Source organism: Coenobita brevimanus, chromosome 85 (assembly GCF_032717465.1).
Source record: "Coenobita brevimanus isolate Jiangsu-jjx chromosome 85, ASM3271746v2, whole genome shotgun sequence".
In the NCBI taxonomy this organism is placed as follows: domain Eukaryota; kingdom Metazoa; phylum Arthropoda; class Malacostraca; order Decapoda; family Coenobitidae; genus Coenobita; species Coenobita brevimanus.
Window position 1 is genome coordinate 8,348,614 of NC_137038.1, and position 22,131 is coordinate 8,370,744.

At 41.8% G+C, this 22,131-nt stretch overlaps 2 protein-coding genes across 2 annotated transcripts in view; one reads left to right on the forward strand and one right to left on the reverse strand.

The window, feature by feature from the left end:
• Positions 1-376: 376 nt before the first annotated feature.
• sloth1 (sloth 1) lies at positions 377-12,650 on the reverse strand. The gene is made up of 3 exons (XM_080280499.1): positions 12,549-12,650; positions 2,773-2,940; positions 377-886 (listed from the first exon to the last, which is right to left on the reverse strand). Exons 1-3 carry the CDS (start codon positions 12,550-12,552, stop codon positions 813-815), a joined length of 246 nt encoding a protein of 81 aa, XP_080136625.1. The 5' UTR covers positions 12,553-12,650; the 3' UTR covers positions 377-812.
• Positions 12,651-13,691: 1,041 nt separating this feature from the next.
• Positions 13,692-22,131, forward strand: part of Etf-QO (electron transfer flavoprotein-ubiquinone oxidoreductase) — a 77,284-nt gene continuing 68,844 nt past the window's right edge. The window contains exon 1 of the mRNA XM_080280568.1: positions 13,692-13,725. Coding sequence (XP_080136694.1) covers positions 13,692-13,725 — 34 coding nt within the window. The remainder of the gene's footprint in view (positions 13,726-22,131) is intronic.

Consider the following 22,131-nt stretch of genomic DNA (forward strand, 5'->3'; position numbering starts at 1 on the left):
ACCATAATTCTTTACTAACAGTATATGTACTTTATGATCAAGCATTATGTAATCCAAGAGCCTTAGTAAGTTTTTGCTGAAATTAATTTACATACTCAATCAGCAATGAGGATCAGCTACCTTTCACCTTCTTCTCTTCATCTTTCTTTCTTTCTTTAGTTACTGTGTCTGTCTGTGTGCTTTCCATTAATCCTGCTTCTGTCCCAAACTCAGAGCGGAGCTTCTCCTTCTCTTTCTCGATCAAGGCTGCAATGTCCTCCATGGGCCTGTAGTAAATATGGACTGTCTGTGCCCCTGCCATCATAGAGAGGAATGCAGCACAGCTGTATCGCAAGTATGCACCCCACGTAACACCAGCAGGCATTTTGGAGGTACTGTATTTCACAGTCTTTTGTCAGTTGAAATGGATTCAAACTATTTTTACATACAACTGATTTAAAAATTATTTTCAATTTCTATATTTTCATAAAACTTTTACTTTCAAAAATCCAACCTGACTTGCTTTTATTGTATACTGTATAGCCTACCCTGTACAATACAGTACTAAAGTATTGATTGTTTTGTTTTCTCAATATAACAGTGCGTGTTGTATCAAGATCTGGTGACCACGTTACTTCTTGGTTTTATGATACCGTCCAGTACATACTGTCAGGATTTCCACTGCTTGGTATGAGTGTGTTTGTCTTGCAATTGTACCAACAAAGTACCTTAGTCTATATTCAGCAGTAGCACTTCAGTAAATACAGCCACTTAAACAGAGCACAACCATTTACACTAAAAGCACTATAAATTAATTTGGTCTGGTTAACTGTTTATGCACTCATTCGTTCCTCCTGCAACTCCTGAATGGCTGCCTCTTTAGCTTGCCGCCTCTTAAATGTACGATCTGAGGTGAAGAAAAAAGAAAAATAAATTAATTTACCATGAAAAGGATTTGTGGTTACAGTAACATTAAAAGGGCATTCACCACCCACTCACTCAATGTAGTGCTGCTTTGGGTATCTGCCCTTTCCTCTCTTCCTCCTTCCTCTTCTGTCCTTCTCTCCTTCATTCTTCCCTCTTCCTTCTGCCTGCAGGTGACTTTGCACTCCCTCTTCTGTCTTTCTTTCCTTCATTCTTTCCTCTTCCTTCTGCCTATGGTGACTCTACACTGGGTGGTAGCCATATAACCAATTTATGGCGCCTGGTGGTTTAGTGAGTCATTAAGGCGCTCCAATCGGATTGAGCTGGTGCAGGTTTATATCCAAGGAATGGTTGGAGTTAACTGCTCACGTAATGCCACTCAAGGATGAATGAGGCTGATCATTCTCATCTTAAATGTCAGGACCAACTTGCCTAGCCTCAGGCTCCAACGCTCCTCATGGGGCAACATAGGAATGGATGATGGATGGGTGAATGGATAAAATATTACTATTGTACTCTATTCTATGCATATTTTAAGCTTACAGTGGATGAGATAATGAACTGGTCACATAGACTACATTTAATTACATCTTAGGCAGTGATAATGGAACATTAAAGTAAGGTTAATGGTAAAAAGATGCATGAAAGACAAAGATGATCATGGTTTGATAAAGTATATATATATATATATATATATATATATATATATATATATTTTTTACTCGATATCTCCAGACAATTATATTCACCTAAGAACAAAATTTTCAAGCTGGAGAGGTTAGATGCAGCTTTCATTTATCCCATTAATACAAGATATTTTTCCCAAGTTAGATCAAATCAACTGGAGGCAGCATGAAATAAGTGAATACCTAAATTCTCAGGCTGAAGGGGTTTGAATACTTAAGATGATGAAACACACACACACACACACAATATTAAATGACCATTCTACTTCCCATGACAGCAGTACAAGACTGAAAAATCTCTCCAGTAACATCTTACAGATAGAACCTATGCAAGGCTGTCACCAACTGGGCTAATTTAACTACAGTACTAGATCATCAGCTGCTTTTTTTTTATTTTTTATTATTGTGCTGCAATCGGATTGAGCCGGTGAAGGTTTATATCCAAGAGGTGGTTGGGGTTGATTGCTCATGTAATGCCACTCAGGGATGAGTGAGGCTAGTCACCCTCATCTTAAATGTCAGGACCAACTGCCTAGCCCCAGACTCCTATGCTCCTCGTGGGGCAATGTAGGACTTGATGATGGATGGATGGATGGATGAAACCATTTACAAGGCAGGGTTGTAACCATTTAACCAGATCACTGAGTTAAGTGGAGCCGACCATGGTGCCCAAGTTAAATGGGTGGAGACACAAATGCAGCAACTACCCAGGAACCAAACCTCCACAATTTTCCCCATGCCTTGCTGTAGCGAGCCACTGTCAACCACAAGAGAATATCAGTTCACAGCACACGATGGCCCTGGGGTGAGGCAGTTGCCTGACAGTGGCTGATGGGTCTGGAAGCCACAAAGACTGTGACTGACCAAGAATAACTGTCTTTACATTTTGAAACAGTGGGCAAAATGTGTGAATATGTTCTGCAGAAAGTTTTGATCCATATTTGCTATGGTATTTTTATCAATACAGCCTACATAAAGAAATTTATATGTCATATGAGCTAAACCATTCATTCAAAAATATATGCTTGAGGAAAATATGCACTGAAGCCTTTGCCCAGGGTTGGACAAAAAAAAAAAAAAGCAACAACACTCATGGTGAAAACAATGATCACCTCATGCAGGGTAGGTATTTTTCTTGGCTGAATGTACAAGCCTAGTTTTCAATTTTCAGGGGATAACTTACAGAAGTTGACTTCACCAACATGCCAGTTGATCATGGAAAACTCCAGTGCAGCACCGAGACCAAAGAAGAGTGGAAGGAAGCGGTACATGCCAAGTGTCCTTTTGCCTGGCCACTTATCCAACAGATGCCTGAACTTCACACTGTAGAGCTTCTTACTAATACCCATACCTAAAATGAGGTTATTTATTACTGAAAAAAATATGACTGATGATTAATGAAATAGATGTCTATACCTGTTTTATAAATTTATCTTACTTTTAGCATCCTGTGTCCCACTGTACTAAACCTCGATCTTAACTTCCATGAATCAGCTATCAAAAACAAGGAGTACATCATCATCATCATCTTCGTTTAGCATCCTTCTCTTCCCAGTGCCGGGGTTGGACGTGATGTGAGTCATCTCCACATACCTCTGTCCTCCACGTCTTCTTTTCTCATATTTACATGTCTCATATCTTCCATAACCACTTGCCTCCAAGTTCTCTTTGGTTTTCCCACTGGTTTCCTCCCTTCTACTTCCAGCTCCATAGCCCTTCTCAAAATGTTATCTTGCTCTCTTCTGCGCACATGACTGAACCATCTCAATCTCATTCTCCGAATCCTATCCTCTATGCTCTCCACTCCACATCTTCTCACTTCCTCATTTGACACTGTCTTTTCACTTAACTCTTGCCATATACCTCAGCATCCTGTGCTGCCCATGTCTTCGCAGCATACAGCAGCACAGGTCTGATGCAGGCGCAGATCCTTGCACGGTGAACCAACAGTATCCCCTGGTTCATTAACAGACTGGCCATCTCTCTGCACATTCTCCAGGCGCTTGTGATCCTGGTCCTCACTGCTGCCTCTGCTCCACCCTCACAGCTCATGGTGTCACCTGGAGAGCAGAACTGGTCTACCACCTCCAACACACCACCCTCCACTGCTATCTCCTGTGGTCTCACTACTGGCCCTCTAACACACGCTGGGCACCTGAAGTTCCCTCCAGCTCTCCTTACGTTCCTGAGTCCACAGCATCTGCCACGGCACCACGTTGAGCAACCTGAACACCACAGAGTTGACACCTACTCCCCCTCCACACACTCCGCATGGATACATTCCTCTCTGTGGTCTCACTGCTCGCTCCCTTCCTACCACCATCAACTTTGAGTACGTGCAATGGCATATCTAACTTAATAATTTTGGGGTCTCACTAATCTGAATGACAATTGACACCGAATGACGAATGACAAGGGTAAATGTACAGTAAATAACAGCCAGCCCTACTTTCATTCATCATTCAGATTGGTCTGGCCAGGAAACCGAATGACATTAATATCATATGGAATGACAATGATATTACCTGTCATTCCAGTGTATACCCTCTGTCGGCACCCCATTGCATCTTTAGAAAACCGAATGATAATATCACATGGAATGACACTGATATTACCTGTCATTCCAGTGTCTATCCTCTCTCAGCACCTCATTTCATATCTAGCAAACTGAATGAGTGGTATCATATACATTGACACTCATATTACCTGCCATTCCAGCTTATATTTCCTCTATACACCTCATTCAATCTTCACGAAACTAAATGATATTAATATCACATGGATTGACACTGATATTAGGCTAACTGTCATTCCTGAGTCTAGCCTGTTTCTGCACCTCATTGGATCTTTAGCAAACTGAATGACAGTATTATCGCATGGAATGACACTGTTATTACCTGTCATTCCAGTGTATACCCTCTCTCTGCACCTCAGTCCATCTTTAGCAAAGTAAATGACAGTGGTACCATATCACATGTAATGACACTAATACTACTTGAAATATCAGTGGAAATCCTCTCTCTACACCTAATTCCATCTTTAGGAAAATGAATGACAGTGACATCACATAGAATGAGACTGATATTAACTGTCACTCTAGCGTATAATTTCTCTCTACACTTCAGTCCATTTTCACGAAACTAAATGACATTAATATCACATGCAATGACACATATTACCTGTCATTCCAGCAGACAGCCTATCTCTGTACTTCTTCCTATCTTTAGCAAACTGACTGACAGTGATATCACCTGGAATGACACTGATATTACCTGTCATTTCAGTCTATACCCTCTGTCGACACCTCATTGCATCTCCAGGAAACTGAATGACATTAACATCACATGGAATGACACTGACACCTCATTGCATCTCCAGGAAACTGAATGACATTAACATCACATGGAATGACACTGATACTACCTTTCATTCAAGCGAATAATTTCTCTCTACACCTCATTCCATCTTCTGTGGAAAGAATGACAATATTACATGGAATGACACTAACATTACTTGTCATTCCAGTAAATATCCTCTCCCTGCACCTCATTCCATCTTTAGCAAACTGAATGACAGTGATGTTACATGGAAAGACATGGATATAACCTATCATTCCAGTGTATACCCTCTCTCTCTCTACACCTCATTCCAGAATGACATTAATATGACATGGAATGACACTAATATTAACTGTCACTGTAGTGTACTCTGTTTAAACTGGAATGACAGGTAATATCAGTGTCATTCTATGTTAAATTAATATCATTCAATTTCCTAAAGATGCAACGGGGTGTCGACAGAGGGTATACACTAGAATGACAGGTAATATCAGTGTTGTTCCATATGATATTAATGTCACTCAGTTTCCAGGCCAGACTAATCTGAATGACGAATGAAAGTAGGGAGCAGCTAGTATTTACATTTATCAGATATCAGATATCACATAGATCCTCGACGCAGGCCAGAGGCCTCTATGTCCAGATCTACATAAACAATCCACGTACTGTACTCGCGTTATCCGGTGTCTAGCCAGCATAACCTCAAGTCTGCCTCGATATCAAAAACCACCTCCTGCCTTGACCAGTATCTACTGTATCTAGTCTAGCCTTGAATGCTCCCAAAGTTAAAGCACTAACAACCAGGTCTGGCAGACTATTCCATATGTTCACCACACGTGCAGTAAAATAATTTTGTCTAATTTTAGTATTGCTCCTTATTTTCACCATCTTATATGAATGTCCTCTTGTAATTCCATCTCCTCTAATATGTACTTTCAGTGATGCTGTGTGGTCATAAATACCTTTGACGATTTTGAATACGTTAACCATATCTCCCCTAAGTCTCCTATATGCTAGTACAGGGAGCTCAAGTTTTTGCAGGCATTCCTTGTATGACAAATTTCTTAATCCAGGTAGCATTTTGGTTGCCCTCCTCTGAATGTTTTCCACTGAAATAATATCTTTCTTTCTGTATGGTGACCAAACTGAATTACCATATTCTAGGTGCCTTCTGACTAGAGCAGGGTACAAGTACTTGAAGGACATGTGATCCAGATTTACAAAGGTCCTTCTAATTAAGCCCATCATTTGGTTGGTTTTGTTGACCTTCTGCTGAATATGCTCTTCTATCTATTGCCAGACGCCATAATCCCGTAAGGGGTGGCCACTTGACTTTGAGTTTCCTGTTTTACGGGGAGGGGCACTAACCCCCACCAACCCACTTGTTGACACGTAGGGAGCACGCATGGGTTGGTTATATGGTAACCACCCAGCGTTGTAAATGGTTTCTTGGCTTACAGGAAATCATTTGGCTTGTCACTCAATGTAAAGCCACCTGTGAAGGAAAGAAAAGCAATACGTGGTGACAGGAAAGATGGGAGAAATAGGAAGAGAGGAGGACTGACACAGAAAAAGAATGATAAAGGCTAAGGAAGAGGTAGGTAGCACTACATCAAGTGAGTGGATGATGGTCGCCACCACCTACCAGATCTTCAGATCTTAAATTTTTATCAACTATAATTCCCAAGTCTTTCTCTAAGCCAACCCCTCTGAAATCCTCTACATAATCATTCCTGAAAGCATCCACATCTTGCACAGTATAAATCCTTGGATACTTAGTTTCCCGTCTCAAGACTGTCATTGTACAACATTTGTCTGGATGAAGTTTTACATGTTACTTATCTGACCACGTTAACATTTTATTTATATCCTCTTGTAGCATTTTCTGATCACTGTCTAAGTCAGTCTCTCAAAAGCACTTTGTGCCATCCGCGAACATGAACATTGGAGAACTGATTTCATCAGGGAGATCATTTATGTAAATCAGAAATAGAGTTGGACCAAGTGCACTCCCCTGAGGCACCCCACAAGTTACCTCCACCCAATCCAAGTACTGTACTCTCCTACTACCCGTTGTGTCCTGCCTTTTATAATATCTCAATCCATCACAGTATCTTTCCCCTGATTCCATACCCTCTTACTTTTTCCAATAAACACTGTAGTGGCACTGTATCGAATGCTTTTCTGATATCGAAGTACGTCACATCTACCTCCTTATCTTCATCCAAGACTTTCGTCCACATGTCCATCACTCTAAGCAGCTGCAATGTGGTTGACCTACCCTTCATAAATCCATATTGGTTCATACTAAAGAGCTAATTTTCCACCATATGCTGTACAACTTCATCTCTAATAAATGATTCAAGTAATTTACACACAACTGACGTTAAACTAACGAGCCTATAATTACCCAGGTCTTGTCGACTGCCTTTTTTTTGTATATTGCTGTTACATTAGCCTGTCACCACTGTTACATTAGCCTGTCTTACTACTGTTCAGTGAATTGTTAAATAATATAGCCAAGGGCACACTTAGCTCTCTGCTTAACTCACTCAACAACCTTGGGTGTACATCATCTGGTCCCTGCGATTTATCCATCCACACTTTCACCAGTTTCCTCCTGACTACCTCCGGAGTGATTTTTATGTTTGCAATTGATTTGTGCCACATCTTGCCTCCAAACTCTGCTATAGTTCCCTCAGGTTCAGTTGTGTAAACACTACCAAAATAGTCAGCCAAAACCTAAGCTTTTTCCTTATCTGAATTTGTTTTATCCCCATCCTGTCTTTTTCTTTTCAGATCTGCTACTCCTGTTGTTACCTTCATTCATTCTCTGATGAACCTCCAAAGATGTTTTGGGTGATCCCTAACATGTCTTGCTATCTCTCAAGCTCTTTCTGCTGGGCCTGTGTTCTTCATCTTACCTGGTTTCTAAGTTTGGTATATTCCTTGTACTTTCCCAGCTCCCTGGTCTCGATATACCTTTGCCATGCTCTATGTTTTTTCTTGACCTTGAGATACGTTTCATCATCCAGTTTCTCCTTGTACCGTCCATCACTTCCCTGTCCTACTATTTGACTAGGCACTTACTGTTCCCGTGCATCCTTCAGTAAATTTTCAATTTTCTCCTATTGTTCTTCTACATCCAGATTTGCTACCTCTTTGTTCCAATTCCTGTCTCATAAGGCCCAAATTTCCCTATAATTTCCTGTGTCGTAAAGATATCTCCTATTTTTTATTATTTTCTCTGCCCTGCAATGTAGGTTAAACATTAACAAGCAGTGATCACTCTTACCCAGTAGAGTGACATGCTTGACATCAGAAACCATGTGCTGTTCACTAGTGATTATCAAGTCTAGTATATGTGGTACATCTGATCCCCTACCACGAGTTCCCTGCTCAACATGCTGATATAAGTATGCATTGCGTAATGCCTCAACACACTTAAATTCCTCTGAATCCATGCTACTTTTGACTGTCCAATTTGTCCAGTTAATGCCTGGATAATTAAAATTCCCAGCTATCAGAATAGATGCAGTCCTATTTTCCCCTACTTCGGTCAGTAGCTTCCTCAGTTTCTTATTGTTGTCAAGGGTACTGTTTGGACTTCTATACACACGGCCAATGTTACTGTTCTCATCATTTTGCATTTTCAATTTAATCCACAGCATTTCCATGTGGAAAGGATGGAGGGTGAAAGACTGACGAAGAGAGTGTATGTGAGTGAGGTGGAGGGGGGGAGAGGGAGGGGGAGGCCGAGGATGAGATGGAGGGATGGGGTGGAGGTATATGAGAGAGGGGGGTGTGAGTTGGGAGCAGGGCAGTGAAATGGTAGGGGACAGGGCGACATGGAGGCGATTTGTTTGTGGCCACCCTGAATGGGACTGAGGCGTCTGGCAATAGACAGATAGATAGACAGATTTCCTCAAAGTCTGTGCTGACTTTTATCTCTCTTGCCGATAGGGAAACCTCAGTACGGTACTGTATACGTTGCCTCCCCCCTTTCTGAGCCACTGCAGTTTGACATACCGGTATATAACTCACACCCAAGAATTTTATATTCTGCAGGAGTCGGGACATATCTAGTAGATTTGGGGTACACTTCAACCACAAGAATAACCATAGGTTTGCTTTCTCCACAGCGAACTCTCAATCTTAATTCCTCCATTTTATTTAGTAGTGAGTCTGGATTGGTATACAACACTCTGAGTACGGTACATTTTGCTCTTTCTTCACACTGCAACTACCTAAATTTCTGCTCCTTGTCATCTCTGACTTAATTTGATTGGGATGTGATGCACTTACTTTTTTTTCTGAATCTTCATTGTCCAGAGGCTGTCTGATGTACCTCTCACTCTGTATATATACTTTCCCGATTGGCCCTCTCTCTCTCTCTTCATTTCGCTTCCTTCTGTAATGCCTGCCTGTTTTCCTGTGGTTTGAGTATAGTCATGGTCAATCGAAATTCCAGCAAATTTACCAGTAGCATTTGCAAGCAAACTCAATCTGCTCATAAACTTGTACTTCGTGGCCTCAGAGTCCAGCTTTACTAACAGTGGCCTATTCTTACCATCTTCCTTCTTTCCTAGATGCATTGATGATATTATATTGGCTGGTGTAACATCTGGGATATATAGCAGCCTCGAGTTTAATTCACTCACATATCTTTTATCCATCTCAATAGATAGATAGATAGATAGAACTTGTTCTGTTCTGTCCACACCTTCCATCTCCTCATCATTAAATATGACCAGATTCTTTTTACGGCTTTCCTCATCCCGTAGCTCTCTTATTTTTTTGTCCACAATTGCTTCATGATCTCCGACAACACCCATCCCACTGTTCTCACCTGCATTATTTTGTTTAACTAGACCTATGGTCCCCTAGTTATACCCTTCCTTAGCCAATCCATTCTGCACCATTTTAGTGGCCTTTGGCAATGAGCAATCTATTGCATCAGGAACAGCAACCTCTATTTCCCTTGAAAGATTCTTCTGTATGGAAAGATCTGGAGCTGCCACCTCGTCCGTCAACTTTCTCTCAAATTGCTGCTGCCTCCTAGTCATTTCACTGTATTGTTGTCTCCCCAAGTTGATCACCATGTGGAATACTTGTTCACACAACTCCTTACAGTGGCTACAGTTCCAATGCAGCTGTTCTCCTGCTTTCTCCTCAGTGAAGAATTGGTATTATTTTACATGTTGCCGATATGCAGTTCGGGAACTTTAGCACCATTAAAGTATAGTATATTCCCTAAGGATCAAAATGGACCCCTATAACCCCATTTGGAAATTTATATTTTCAGAGATAATGAATTTAATTTAAAATTCCAAAAAATACATACCTTGGATCTTCACTCGGCCAGTCTGTGTTAAAAATGCATGCATTCCTTGTTGTGTTTCTCTTCCCTTTGACTGTGCATGCATCTCGTAGGTCTGTATCACCCACTCATAGGCCTACTTTAGGTCACGTGATGGTATTCTACCAATGAATTTGAAGAGCGGTCATTGATTCCTTGTGGATAGAAAATTCAAATCCTTCTCGGTATGGCCTCTGAAGAAGAAAGATGTGCTGTGTGTCCCAGGTGTGATATTGATTATTTACAGGTGTTTAAGCGTTTCCACTCGGAACCTGAGGAGGCTACTGAGTTTCTTAGAAGACATGGCGCAATACCTCTGGAAGTTTATTGTCCAGACTGTCAGGAATTGTGTAAATTTAGAAGACAGACATCATGGGTACTGTGGTCAGTATAAAAAGTACGCAAAAACCAAGAAACGGGTAAAGACCCTCATCCTGGACCATTGTATCTACCGTAGGTAAACATTCCCCTAGGATAGGTTAGGTATGTTGGGTTTGGTTTGGTTAGGTTTAGTTTGTTTGGTGAGGTTATGTTACGTATTCTTCTAGGATAGGTTAGATATGCTGGGTTAGGTTTGGTTATGTTTAGTGTGTTTGGTGAAGTTACGTTACATATTCCCCTAGGATAGGTTAGGTATACTGGGTTAGGTTTGGTTAGGTTTAGTGTGTTTGGTGAGGTTACGTTACGTATTCCCCTAGGATAGGTTAGGTATGCTGGGTTAGGTTTGGTTAGGTTTAGTGCGTTTGGTGAGGTTACGTTACGTATTCCCCTAGGATAGGTTAGGTATACTGGGTTAGGTTTGGTTAGGTTTAGAGTGTTTGGTGAGGTTATGTTACATATTCTTCTATGATTGGTTAGTGATGCTGGGTTAGGTTTGGTTAGGTTTAGTGGAGTTACGTTACGTATTCCCCTAGGATAGGTTAGGTATGCTGGGTTAGGTCTGGTTAGGTTTAGTGTGTTTGGTGAGGTTACGTTATGTATTCCCCTAGGATAGGTTAGGTACCCTGGGTTAGGTTTGGTTAGGTTTAGTGCGTTTGGTGAGGTTACGTTACGTCTGTTTGGTTAAGTTTCGTCTGTTCGGTTGCATTAACTGGTGGTGCAGTATATTTTTTTGTTGGTTTTTGATGTGATCTGAGTTGTGTTTTACTTCATTTTTTTTGGAAAATGCTTGATTTCACCTACTTGTCCAAAGTTCATGATTGGAAAAGGGGAAATGAGGCATTTCCAACAAAAATGAAGGTCAAAAACATTCAAATCGCATCAAAAACCACCAGAAAAATATATTGCACTAACTGGGGGGTGTACTGGCAACTTTAATTTGTATACATGGGGCAGGATGCCCTCACAATTTGCATGACACTATTTTTGACATATCTCACACTGCAACGCACTACCATCTCCTCTGATCTCCCTGCTACATGATCTACACATATTTGTGGTTTTCTCACTAGCTGAATCCTTAAGGTGCTCACTTTGCTTGCCAGTTGTTTTAGGCCTGCAACTAATTTCATTTCCACCTACCACTGCTCCTTCATCCACCAGGTTACCTGGACCGCCATTTTCATCTCCCACTTCACTCTTTTTCTCCTTTCTCCCTGCATTCCACAAACTGCTGCTTCTAGTACTCATCTCCTTCATCACAAGCACCAAACTGACCAATATCCAGAACAAGCTGAGTGTACCTACTCTCAATCACTTAAAAAATATACAATTTCCTGGAACACCACTAGCCACGTCCTACTCCGCCAGACGCCAGAATGAAAGTAGGATGTGGCTATTATTTACATTTACCCTTGTCATTCGTCATTCGGTGTCATTTCTCATGCAGATTAGTGCGACCCATAATTTTCAAATAGGCAATGACATAACTAAATAAAAAAACAATTACAAGACATTTTCATTCCCTCTTACTGGAGTTCTCTCATGGCTAAGTGGCTACCTGGATTCACTAGATGCATTCACGACAATAAATTTGTACTACTCGTTTCCATTTTGTTTTTCACTTTACCAAGTTTACTATCTATTATTGATTAAAGAATTACATTTGTTCACCTGAGTTAGATTAGGTTTGATTTGGTTAGGTCTGTGAAGAGTGGTAACCATATTCTACAAGAGTACCCAGGAAAAAAAAGGTTACACTCTTTAGAGGACGAGTTGGGTTACCCGGTGAAAGTTAGATAATGTTCCTAGGCTTGAGCAAATATACCTGGCTTTATGGAGACACAGTGCGCTTTAGAAAGATGTTTTTCTACATTAACTCACCCATTCACCTGATGATTCTGATCAACTTCTTAAAGAACAACGCGATACTTGATACATTGCAGTGGTCAGGCACCGGTCACTCAAAATATGCACAACTGAAACAGCACATACGCAAAAGTTTTCGAGTGCAAGATTTAAAAATTCAGCAGTTACAGTACTTTATAGTAAAATACGACTAAACATTACACTGTAAACTGAAGTACTTTTGCATCAAAGTCTAATGTAGTTACGTCATGGAGTCTAGTGCGCTCAATGTCCAATAGGTGGCATTGTAAGACAATAACAAATAGTTCGTGTTGCTTGCCAAAGGGTGAGAAAGTTAGCTTTTTAGAACCCCCCCCCAAAAAAAAGAAAATCTCACAACGACGGGGGAGGCACTTACTATGGTTGGACGTAGAGTACTATATGACCATTTCTTTGGTGCCAAATGCACTGAAACAGTTACGTGTGACTCCACCCAAATGTTGTACAAACAGCTGATGTAACAGTTGCCATGCAGGCTGTTAATTCTCTGTTTGCTCACATTTCAGTTAACATATGTTGATTAAATATTAATGGTTAATGATGAAAGGTATATGAAAGAAAACAAGCAAAAAGGAATATTTCATGTTCTTCCCTACTCTTTATAACGATATGGCAACAAAACTAGAAGACAAGTGAGAACTGGGTATGAGCTTGCATAACCGTATTTTCTCTTCAGAGTGTACCAGTCATTTAAAAAAAAAAAGTTTAAGAAATATGATATAAATAACCAGTATTTTCATTTAATATAATGAACACAGAAACTGGATTAGTTATCTCTGTGATTCTATAAACATAGAATCTGACACCTAGAAATGTGATACAAAGTTGCCATTAATTCGTAGTATTTACTTCCACTGGAGACCATGGTTCACTTCTAACGACAAGAAATCGTGTGATATTCACGATATCTACTCACCTTTATTGATAATCTGGAGTTTTTAACAATTTTATATATATACATATATATATATATATATATATATATATATATATATATATATATATATATATATATATATATATATTCTTTTTTGTGGGTTTTGTATTTAGCGGTATTAGCGAATTCCAAGTTTAGCGGTATATTTGACTTTCGAGTTGGCAACTTTGTTTATGGGCAGGATGGCACTCGTATGGAGGTGTACTTCTCTAGCAGGTGGGAATTTAACTTGTTTCTTTTTTCTTTTATTTGCTCATCTTAAGTTTACCGACAAAACTATATACAGGATAGTCTTGTGATTCATATTTGTCTGGTGAAAGTCATGAAAAGGTGATGGTGGGGATGCTTGGGGCCTTAGTTAACGGAGGGTTACGAAATCAGTGATGCAATGACCCAAATAGTGGGAACAGTAGGAAAAATCATGCAGCACGTTTAGTACAGAATCAAATGCCATGCAATGGAGTTGCTCATCGTAAAGCTTAGGTAGCAGATAGTATAGGTTAGGTAGCAGCCGGCTTTTCACTTCCCGCCTACCAGTGTGGTAGGTTAACTTCTGTCAATTTAACTATGTGTATTGCTAAGTACTCCATACCTTGGCTTAGAATACATGGTGTGAAAACTTGCAGTAATTTTCCTAATAGAAGACCTACCTGATTTGATGGGACTGGCAAAGAGCATAAGTGAAGAAGCTTACCTGACTAAAATAGTGTAATAATTCTTTAGTGGAAAAGTTTCCAAAGAAGGGTTTGGAGAAAGTATGTGACAGGGTGGATCGACAAGGAATGTGGAAAATATTAAGACTATATGGAATAAATGAGAAGTTGTTGAATGCTATGATGAATATGTGTGAGGGGGCAAAGGCTGCAGTGTGTGGATAGTGAACTGAGTGAATTTTTCTGTTTGAATGTCAGACTGAAACAGGGATGTGTCATGTCTCCATGGTTGTTCAGTCTGTATATGGATGGGAATATAAAGAAATACTAGGTAGGGCAGTGAATGTTTGAGTGGCCCTAATGAGAGAGGGGAGTGTTTGGAAACTATTGTTGTTTGCAGATGATACTGTGTTGTTAAGTGAAGGCAAAGGGGAACTGCAAGGCTTGATGAATGAGTTTGGAAGGGTGTAAAAAACAGAATCTAAAGGTGAATGTAGGGAAGAGTAAAGTTATAGTCTTCGAGAGAAATGAAGTTACTGGCTGTACAGTAAGGTTGGATGATGAGGATGTGGAAAATGTGAGTACGTATGCAGGTTCAGGTTCAGGTGTTGTCGGAGGTATTGCCTTTGCAACGGCACCTCCTTTCTCTGAGCTGTCTTTCTTCTTCTTTTATCCTCTTCTGTCTTCTAGTCCACATCTGATGAAGTACTTCTTTTTTCTCTTCCATTCTCCTTTTGTCAAATAAAAATTTTTCAATTATTTGTATTTCATTTTCCTGGTATGGCTGCTGTAGTTCTGTGGAAGTGAAGCTTGGACCTTGTTGGAAGGACACAAGTCAAGAGTGAGAGCAGTGGAAATGAGTTATTTGAGACCGCTTCCCGTCCGATCAGCGAAGTTAAGCAACGTTGGGTCTGGTTAGTACTTGGATGGGTGACCGCCTGGGAACACCAGATGCTGTTGGCATCCCTGCGTGTCAAGTGGGGTTGGTGAAGGATTAGTGCCCCTCCCTGTAAAACAATTAACTCTAAGCCCTTGACCACCCCGTCTGGGATACATGGCGTCTGGCAATGGATGGATGGATGGATTTGGAGTTACATGGAGGGAGAAGCAGACAGATGAGGAAGTGAAGGAGCATTGTGGTGTGGATGTGGATGTGATAGAAAGCATAAGGAGAACTACACAGAGGTGGTTTGGCCATGTGGAGAGCATGAGACCAATGAGGAGAGTGTATGTAAGTGAGGAGGAAGGGGGAGAACAAGGATGAGGTGGAGGTACGGAGTGAAGTTTATGAGAGAGGGGGGTGTGAACTTGGAACAGGGCAGTGAAATAACGGGGGACAGGGCGACATGGAGGCAATTCGTTTGTGGCCACCCTTTATGGGATTAAAGTGTCTGGCAATAGATAGATAGATTGACATTTTTCCCCCTAAGATTTAACCCTCTCCCCCTGTGCAACTGTAGACATTTTTTCTCCCATATAATCCCCTCCTGCTCTTCCTGCCTCAGCTGGTTTTATAACACGTACCTACAGGTGTAATTCTTCACAGATAAAAATTGCTGTTAATACTATACCAGTCTGTAGAACTGACTTTTTTTTTTCTTTTTTTTAAAATAAAGAACAGTTATTGCCATACTACTTTCTGGTTATGCTGGTATGTATATAAATGGTGTTGTGTTAGGGAGGGAAATATTGGATACACTTTACATTTAGGTTGAATACAGTTCCTTATGGCACTTGCACATATGCTGACTGACTCATACTTTCTGACTCATCTTGGAGAACTACAAAGATCTGGAACAGCCAGTCTGAAAGTTGTATAGTGGCCTGTCACTTTTTTGTATGGTTGGCTATATATTTCCTGAAGCAGGGCAAGGGTCACAAGAGCAGTCATCCTTTAATGCAACAGTTAGAGTCTACAGTGATGGATGCTTGTGACAAGCCAGGTGAGAGAATGCACGATTCTAGATTTCACGTACTGTAAATTATTTAAGTGATCTTGTAGTAGTAGTAGTAGTAGTAGTTGTTCCCTAGGCAGTCTGACCGAACAGCCCCCAGGTCCCTTAGGAAGGCTATGGCCGAGACCTGGCTTTCCCACAGAGCTCTCAGAGTGTATGTTGTGTTGTTGGTGTAGGTCAGGGGTCGGCAACCTTTTCAGTGCAAGGGCCAGAGAAAGCTTCTAAGAGTAGCCTGCGGGCCGGAGTGCCAAAGAGAACCCAAAAGTGATAGTGTACAAAAATTTTATAGAAAAGCAGGCAAACTAGTGACTAGATTATAAGAAATTTATTGAAAAACATGCAAATCATTGACTGCCAAAAACAATTTGTGACAATATACCCCCCAAAAAATATAGAAAAGCAGGCAAACCATTGACTAGATTACAAGAAATTTATTGAAATACATGCAGATTAGTGACTGCAGAAAACAGTTTATGACAATATACAAAAATTTTATAGAAAAGCAGCCATGATGATTGGCTAAAAAGAAAGAAAAATAAAGAATAAGCATGAAGTGCGAAATAATGATCCACATGTTTGACACGAATACATGCAAGACTTTTACATAGTTAAAAAAAAAAAATCCATCTATCTATAGTCCGACGCCCTAATCCCGCAAAGGGTGGCTGCAGACAAAATGCCTCCAAGTTGCTCTGTCACCCACCATTTGACTACCCTCCCCCCAACTCACCCTCCCCCTCCCTCATATACCTCTCAACTCCATCCCTCCACCTCATCCTCAGTCTACCTCTCCCTCTCCCTCCCTCCACCTCACCTACATGCACCCTCTTAGTCAGTCTTTCATTCTCCATTCTCTTCACATGTCCAAACCACCTCAGTGTATTTCTCCTAATCTTCTCAACCACATCCACATCCACCCCACAGCGTTCCTTCACTTCTTCATTCGTCAACCTGTCCCTCCATGTCACTCCACATGCTCCTCTCAAGTAACTCATTTCCACTGCTCTCACTCTTGACTTGTTCCCCTCTTGCAAGGTCCATGCCTCGCTTCCATACGTCAGGGTAGGGATCACAATACTATCATGCAGTGACTTCTTAACTTCCATACTCACCTTCCTATTTCTCATCACTGCTTTAAGTGTACCAACAAGCTTCCTTCCCTGCTGTACCCTTTCACGCACTTCATCCCCCAAAGTTCCATCCTTACTCATCACACTACCCAAGTACTTGAATGCACTCACATTCTCCATATCCTCACCATCCAACCTCACTGCACACTCTGTGACTTCATTCCTCTCAAACACCATAACTTTACTTTTGTTTACATTAACTTTCAGATTCCTCCTCCTACACACTGTCCCAAATTCATTCACCAAACCTTGCAACTCCCATTCATCTTCACTCAACAGAACTGTATCATCAGCAGACAGCAACACCGGAAGCTTCCAAATCTCACCCTCATTCATTAGAGCCACCCCCACATCCACTGCCCTACCCTGCACCTCCTTTACAACCCCATCTGTGTATATATTAAACAGCCATGGAGACATCACACAACCCTGTTTCAGTCCCACATTGAGATCAAAGAACTCACTCAGCTCACCATCCACTCGCACCGTAACCCTAGCTGCCTCGTACATACTCTTCACAGCACTCAACAATTTCCCCTCCACTCCATATATTCTTAATACCTTCCACATACCTTGCCTATCTATTCTGTCATAAGCTTTCTCCAAGTCCATGAAGGCAGCATACACTTTCCTTCCCTTCTTTAGATACTTCTCCACTAAACATCTTAGAACAAATATCAGATCTACACACCCTTTTCCCTTCCTAAATCCCCCTTGTTCTTCAACTAGCTCCTCTGTCATATGCCTAACCCTATCAATGAGTATTATACCATATATTTTACCAGTCACACTAAGTAGGCCAATACCCCTATGGTTACCACATACTTCTCTCTCCCCTTTTCCTTTGTATAAAGGAACAATTATACCTGATATCCAGTCCTCTGGAACCCTTCCCTCTTCCTAAGGCAATCTACACAACTTCCATATCCACTCCACAACAATCTCACCCCCATACCTAAACATTTCACCACACACTCCATCAATTCCTGGGGCCTTTCCCAACTTAATATTCTTCATCGCTTCCACTACTTCCGCCCTACTGATCTCTTCCTCCCTCCTCTCATCTCTTCTTCTCCCAGCCATTCCCCAACCACTTATACTCGCACTGCTTTCACTCTCCACATTCAACAAATCCTCAAAGTGCTCCTTCCATCTCCTCAGTTTCTCTCTCTTCTCCACCAACAATCTATTATTCCTATCTTTCACTCCCCTACTATTTCCCCTTTCACACTGCCTTACTTTCTTTACCTCCTTCCAAAACAATTTCTTACTCTCCCTCCATTTCACACTCAGATTCCTCCCAAACTCCTCATCTACTTTCTTTTTACTCTCCTTCACCAGTCTCTTAACCTCTCTTCTCCTGCTCACATATACCTCTCTCTTCTCTCTCTCATCTTCTCCCCTACCTCTACTAGCTAACCTTTAACTATATGCCTTCTTCTTTTGTTCCACAGCTCGTTTCACCTCATCATTCCATCATGCTGTCCCTTGCACACCCTTGCATCTCCTCCTCACTCCACAAAAAAAATGCATACAGTAATTAAAATTACGATACAGATGTCCACACAGTATTTTGTGACATAGAGTTACGCCCCTGTGTTGGGCATGGGCGTGCATGTGTTTGAATGGGCGTGTTTGAGTGTGCGCGCATGTGTTTGAGTAAGGCTCAGTAAGCCATTGTCTGATTTGGGCGGGCGGGCGGGACAGGACCTACCAATACGAGTAACTAGTGAGTGTGAATGTTGTGAGCTTGGAGGCTGGGTGAAATGGGTGAATGAAGAGAGAGAGAGAGAGTAGCAGCAAGAAATGCACTTTATATTATCCACATTTCCTAATGATAAAAGTACATTTCAGACTAAGAAAGTTTGATGCATACCTCTTCTCAGTATGAACTCCTACGCCACGGAGACTGGCTGCTGGCATGACCGTTATGACTGGTGAGGGAAGGCTGCTCATGGGACGTCACATGTAATGCAGAGTTGCCAGATGCCACGATAGTGGCCAGTCCCACGTCGGTGCCTCTTGACATGATCACGTGTTGCCATGTAGTCATTTTCTCCCTGATGATTTTCCGTGGTGCTTCTGTGGTAAAGATCTCAGTCATGCAAATTTGCCCCCCGCTACCTGCCGTGATCACGTTGCGAGGCGCCGACTTACTCATTTAGTTGGCTAGGCTGCTGCGGGCCGGATTGTTATATAAATATCAAGCAGGGTGACAGGCCATGAGTTCGGACTCTGCGGGCCGGATCTGGCCCGTGGGCCGGAGGTTGCCGACCCCTGCTGTAGGTGATTGTGTGCAATGCAGTTGTCCATAATGTGCTTAATAGTATGGTGTGCTGTGTTGCATCCTGGACAGGCATCAGCGACGGAGTCATCCAGCCTCTCCTGGTAGCTTAAGAGGGCTGGATGGTGCCCAAATCTCAGCCTGGCCAGGTGGACCCTGTCCTCACGAGGAAGATAGGATTCAGAAGGGTGGATGTCAGGAGGCTGTGCATGCAGTGACTGAATGGAGCGGTGAGTGATCTGAGTGTGGATATGCTTCTGGAAGCTGGTCTGAGGTGGGCGAGGGGGGAGAGATGGCAGTATTTGTGTATGGTATCGTGTGCTGGGTGTTGTTTTGATGTTCCTTGGTGTGGGTGGATGTGCTGCCATGTACCTGTACTGTAGTGGATGTTGTGGGTTTGTGGACGGCTGCAGCAAGAAACTGGGTGCCTCTCATGTCTAGGTGATCCTTGACTTTGAGGACTTTGGTTTCTTGATGTAGGTGGTCTGTGGGTGTAGTAGCTGTGCAGCCTGTGATTATTTTTAGGGCCTTGTTCTGTATGGTCTGTAGAGTGTTGTAGTGTGTTTTGGTCAGATTAGAAGCCCAGGCAGGGCTTGCATAATTCATCACTGAACGTATGTATTGTTTGTATACTGTGGTAGTGGTTTCTTTGTTGTGTCTGAATGTTGTATGGGCAAATGACCTCAAGGCATTGAGTCTTGGTGTTATTTTATTTTTAATGTCTGTGATGTGTTGTTTAAATGACATTGATGTATTGTATGTTACACCAAGAATTTTGTGTGTGTCTGTGTGCCTGTGTGGTAGGGGAGTGTTGTTTATGGTGAGGTGTGGGATGTGACTGTGTTCTGCTGTCCATTTTGTGAGAAGAGTCACTGTAGATTTGGCTGGGGCTATTTTGAGCCTGTTTGTAGTGAACCATTCATGTAGTGTGTTGAGGTAAGGTTGAATGATGTGTGCAGCTGTGTTTGCATTTTGGTGTGTACATGTAAGTTTTATATCATCTGCATAGGAAGCTATGTGTATCTGTGGTGTGTGGGGTGTGGGTATGTCATGCATGTATAGGTTGAAGAGTGTAGGGAACAAAGTAGATCCTTGGGGGATGCCGTTTGTGAAGTTTCTGATGTTAGAAGACTGACTGGCAAATGTTATGTGTGCACTTCTGCCTGCTAAGTAGTTTGCCAGCCATCTTTTTGTGTTATTGTGCATGTTTGTGTTGAGTATTTTGTTTGTGAGGTTGTGGCGGGGGATGGCATCAAAAGCTTTGCTAATGTCTAGTGTGATTATGATTGTTCTGTGTGGTGGCCTAGTTGAATTCATGCCATCAAAAACTCTCTGTGTAAGGTCTGTAAGAAGGTTGTTTGTGGAGTGTAGTGGCCTAAAGCCATGTTGTGACTGCACTAGGGGAATGTGAGGTGTGACTAGTTGTAGTACCTGTCGTTCAGTGACTAGAGGGGATGCAGAGGAGTGTGATGGGGCGATGTGAGGAGGGTAATGTGGGGTCTTTGTTGGGTTTAGGGATAGTGATGATATTGCCATGCTTCCAGATGTTGGGTATTATGTTGTGTGAATAGCTGTAGTTTGATATGTTGGTGAGTGCTTGTATGCCTTGTGGTCCAAGGTGTTTAAGGTGAATGTTGCTTATGTTGTCTGGTCCACAGGCAGATGAGTGCTTGAGGTTGTTAATGATGTGCTTCGTCTGGTTGTAAATGAAAGGTGCGTAGTCTGGGTCTGTGGGGAACTGTCTCATGTCGGATGATACATCGGTCTTCGGGATGGGGGTTTAGATGGCTGGCTTGTGAAAAGTGATTGATGAAAGTGTTTTCTTGTTGTTTGTTTGAGGGTATGGTGTCTGTTGTTGTGATGGCAGTGTGTGATTTTGTGGTGTTGCTGTTGGAAAGTGTGATGCTGTTTAGTGTTTTGTAGAGTTTGCTGATGTTTGTTTTATGGTCAAGTGTTTGGAGGTAATTTTTCCAATTTAGTGTTTGCTGTTCTGATATTTTATTGTTTATTTGAGTGTTGAGTTCTTGTATTTGTTGTACGGTGTCTTGTGTATGGGGTGTTGGGGAATGTCGCAGTGTGTCCTGTTGTCTGATGAGGCCTTGAATTTCTGGTGTGAAGTTGGGGTTATGTCTCTTTCTGTTGCCTCTAGGGATGTGTCTTTTGTCTGCATTTTGTATAATTGTATTGAAAGTGTGCACAGCGGTGTTGATGTTTGTGATGGGTGTACTGTTTAGTGTTTTGAGATGTTGTTCTGTTTCAGTTACAAAGGCCTCCCAGTTGGCTGTCTTATAATTAGTGTGTGTGTGTTTGTGGCCAGCTGGGGTGATTCTGGTTTTGGTAGTGATGATGATTGGGAGGTGTTCAGAACCTAGGGTTTTGACCACTCTCCATGATGTAGTGGGGGCAAGGTTTGGGGAGCAGAAGGTGATGTCTGGAGATTATCTTGTAGAGTAACATGGTGTAAATTCCATGTTTCCATGGTACTGGCATCTGGCTAGTGAGTGAAGCCTACACATTGGGTGTTGGTTGTTGGTGTTGTGGTCCCATGCTTATATAAATGCATACCCAGTGGACTGCAGGCTGAAATTATTCTTCTCTTG

Bases quoted from the DNA above. Each gene is read 5' to 3' on its own strand.
- sloth1 (XM_080280499.1), bottom strand. The intron at 887-2,772 runs GTAAGTTATCCC...TCTTCACCTCAG, and splicing joins TGTTGGTGAAGTCAACTTCT to ATCGTACATTTAAGAGGCGG.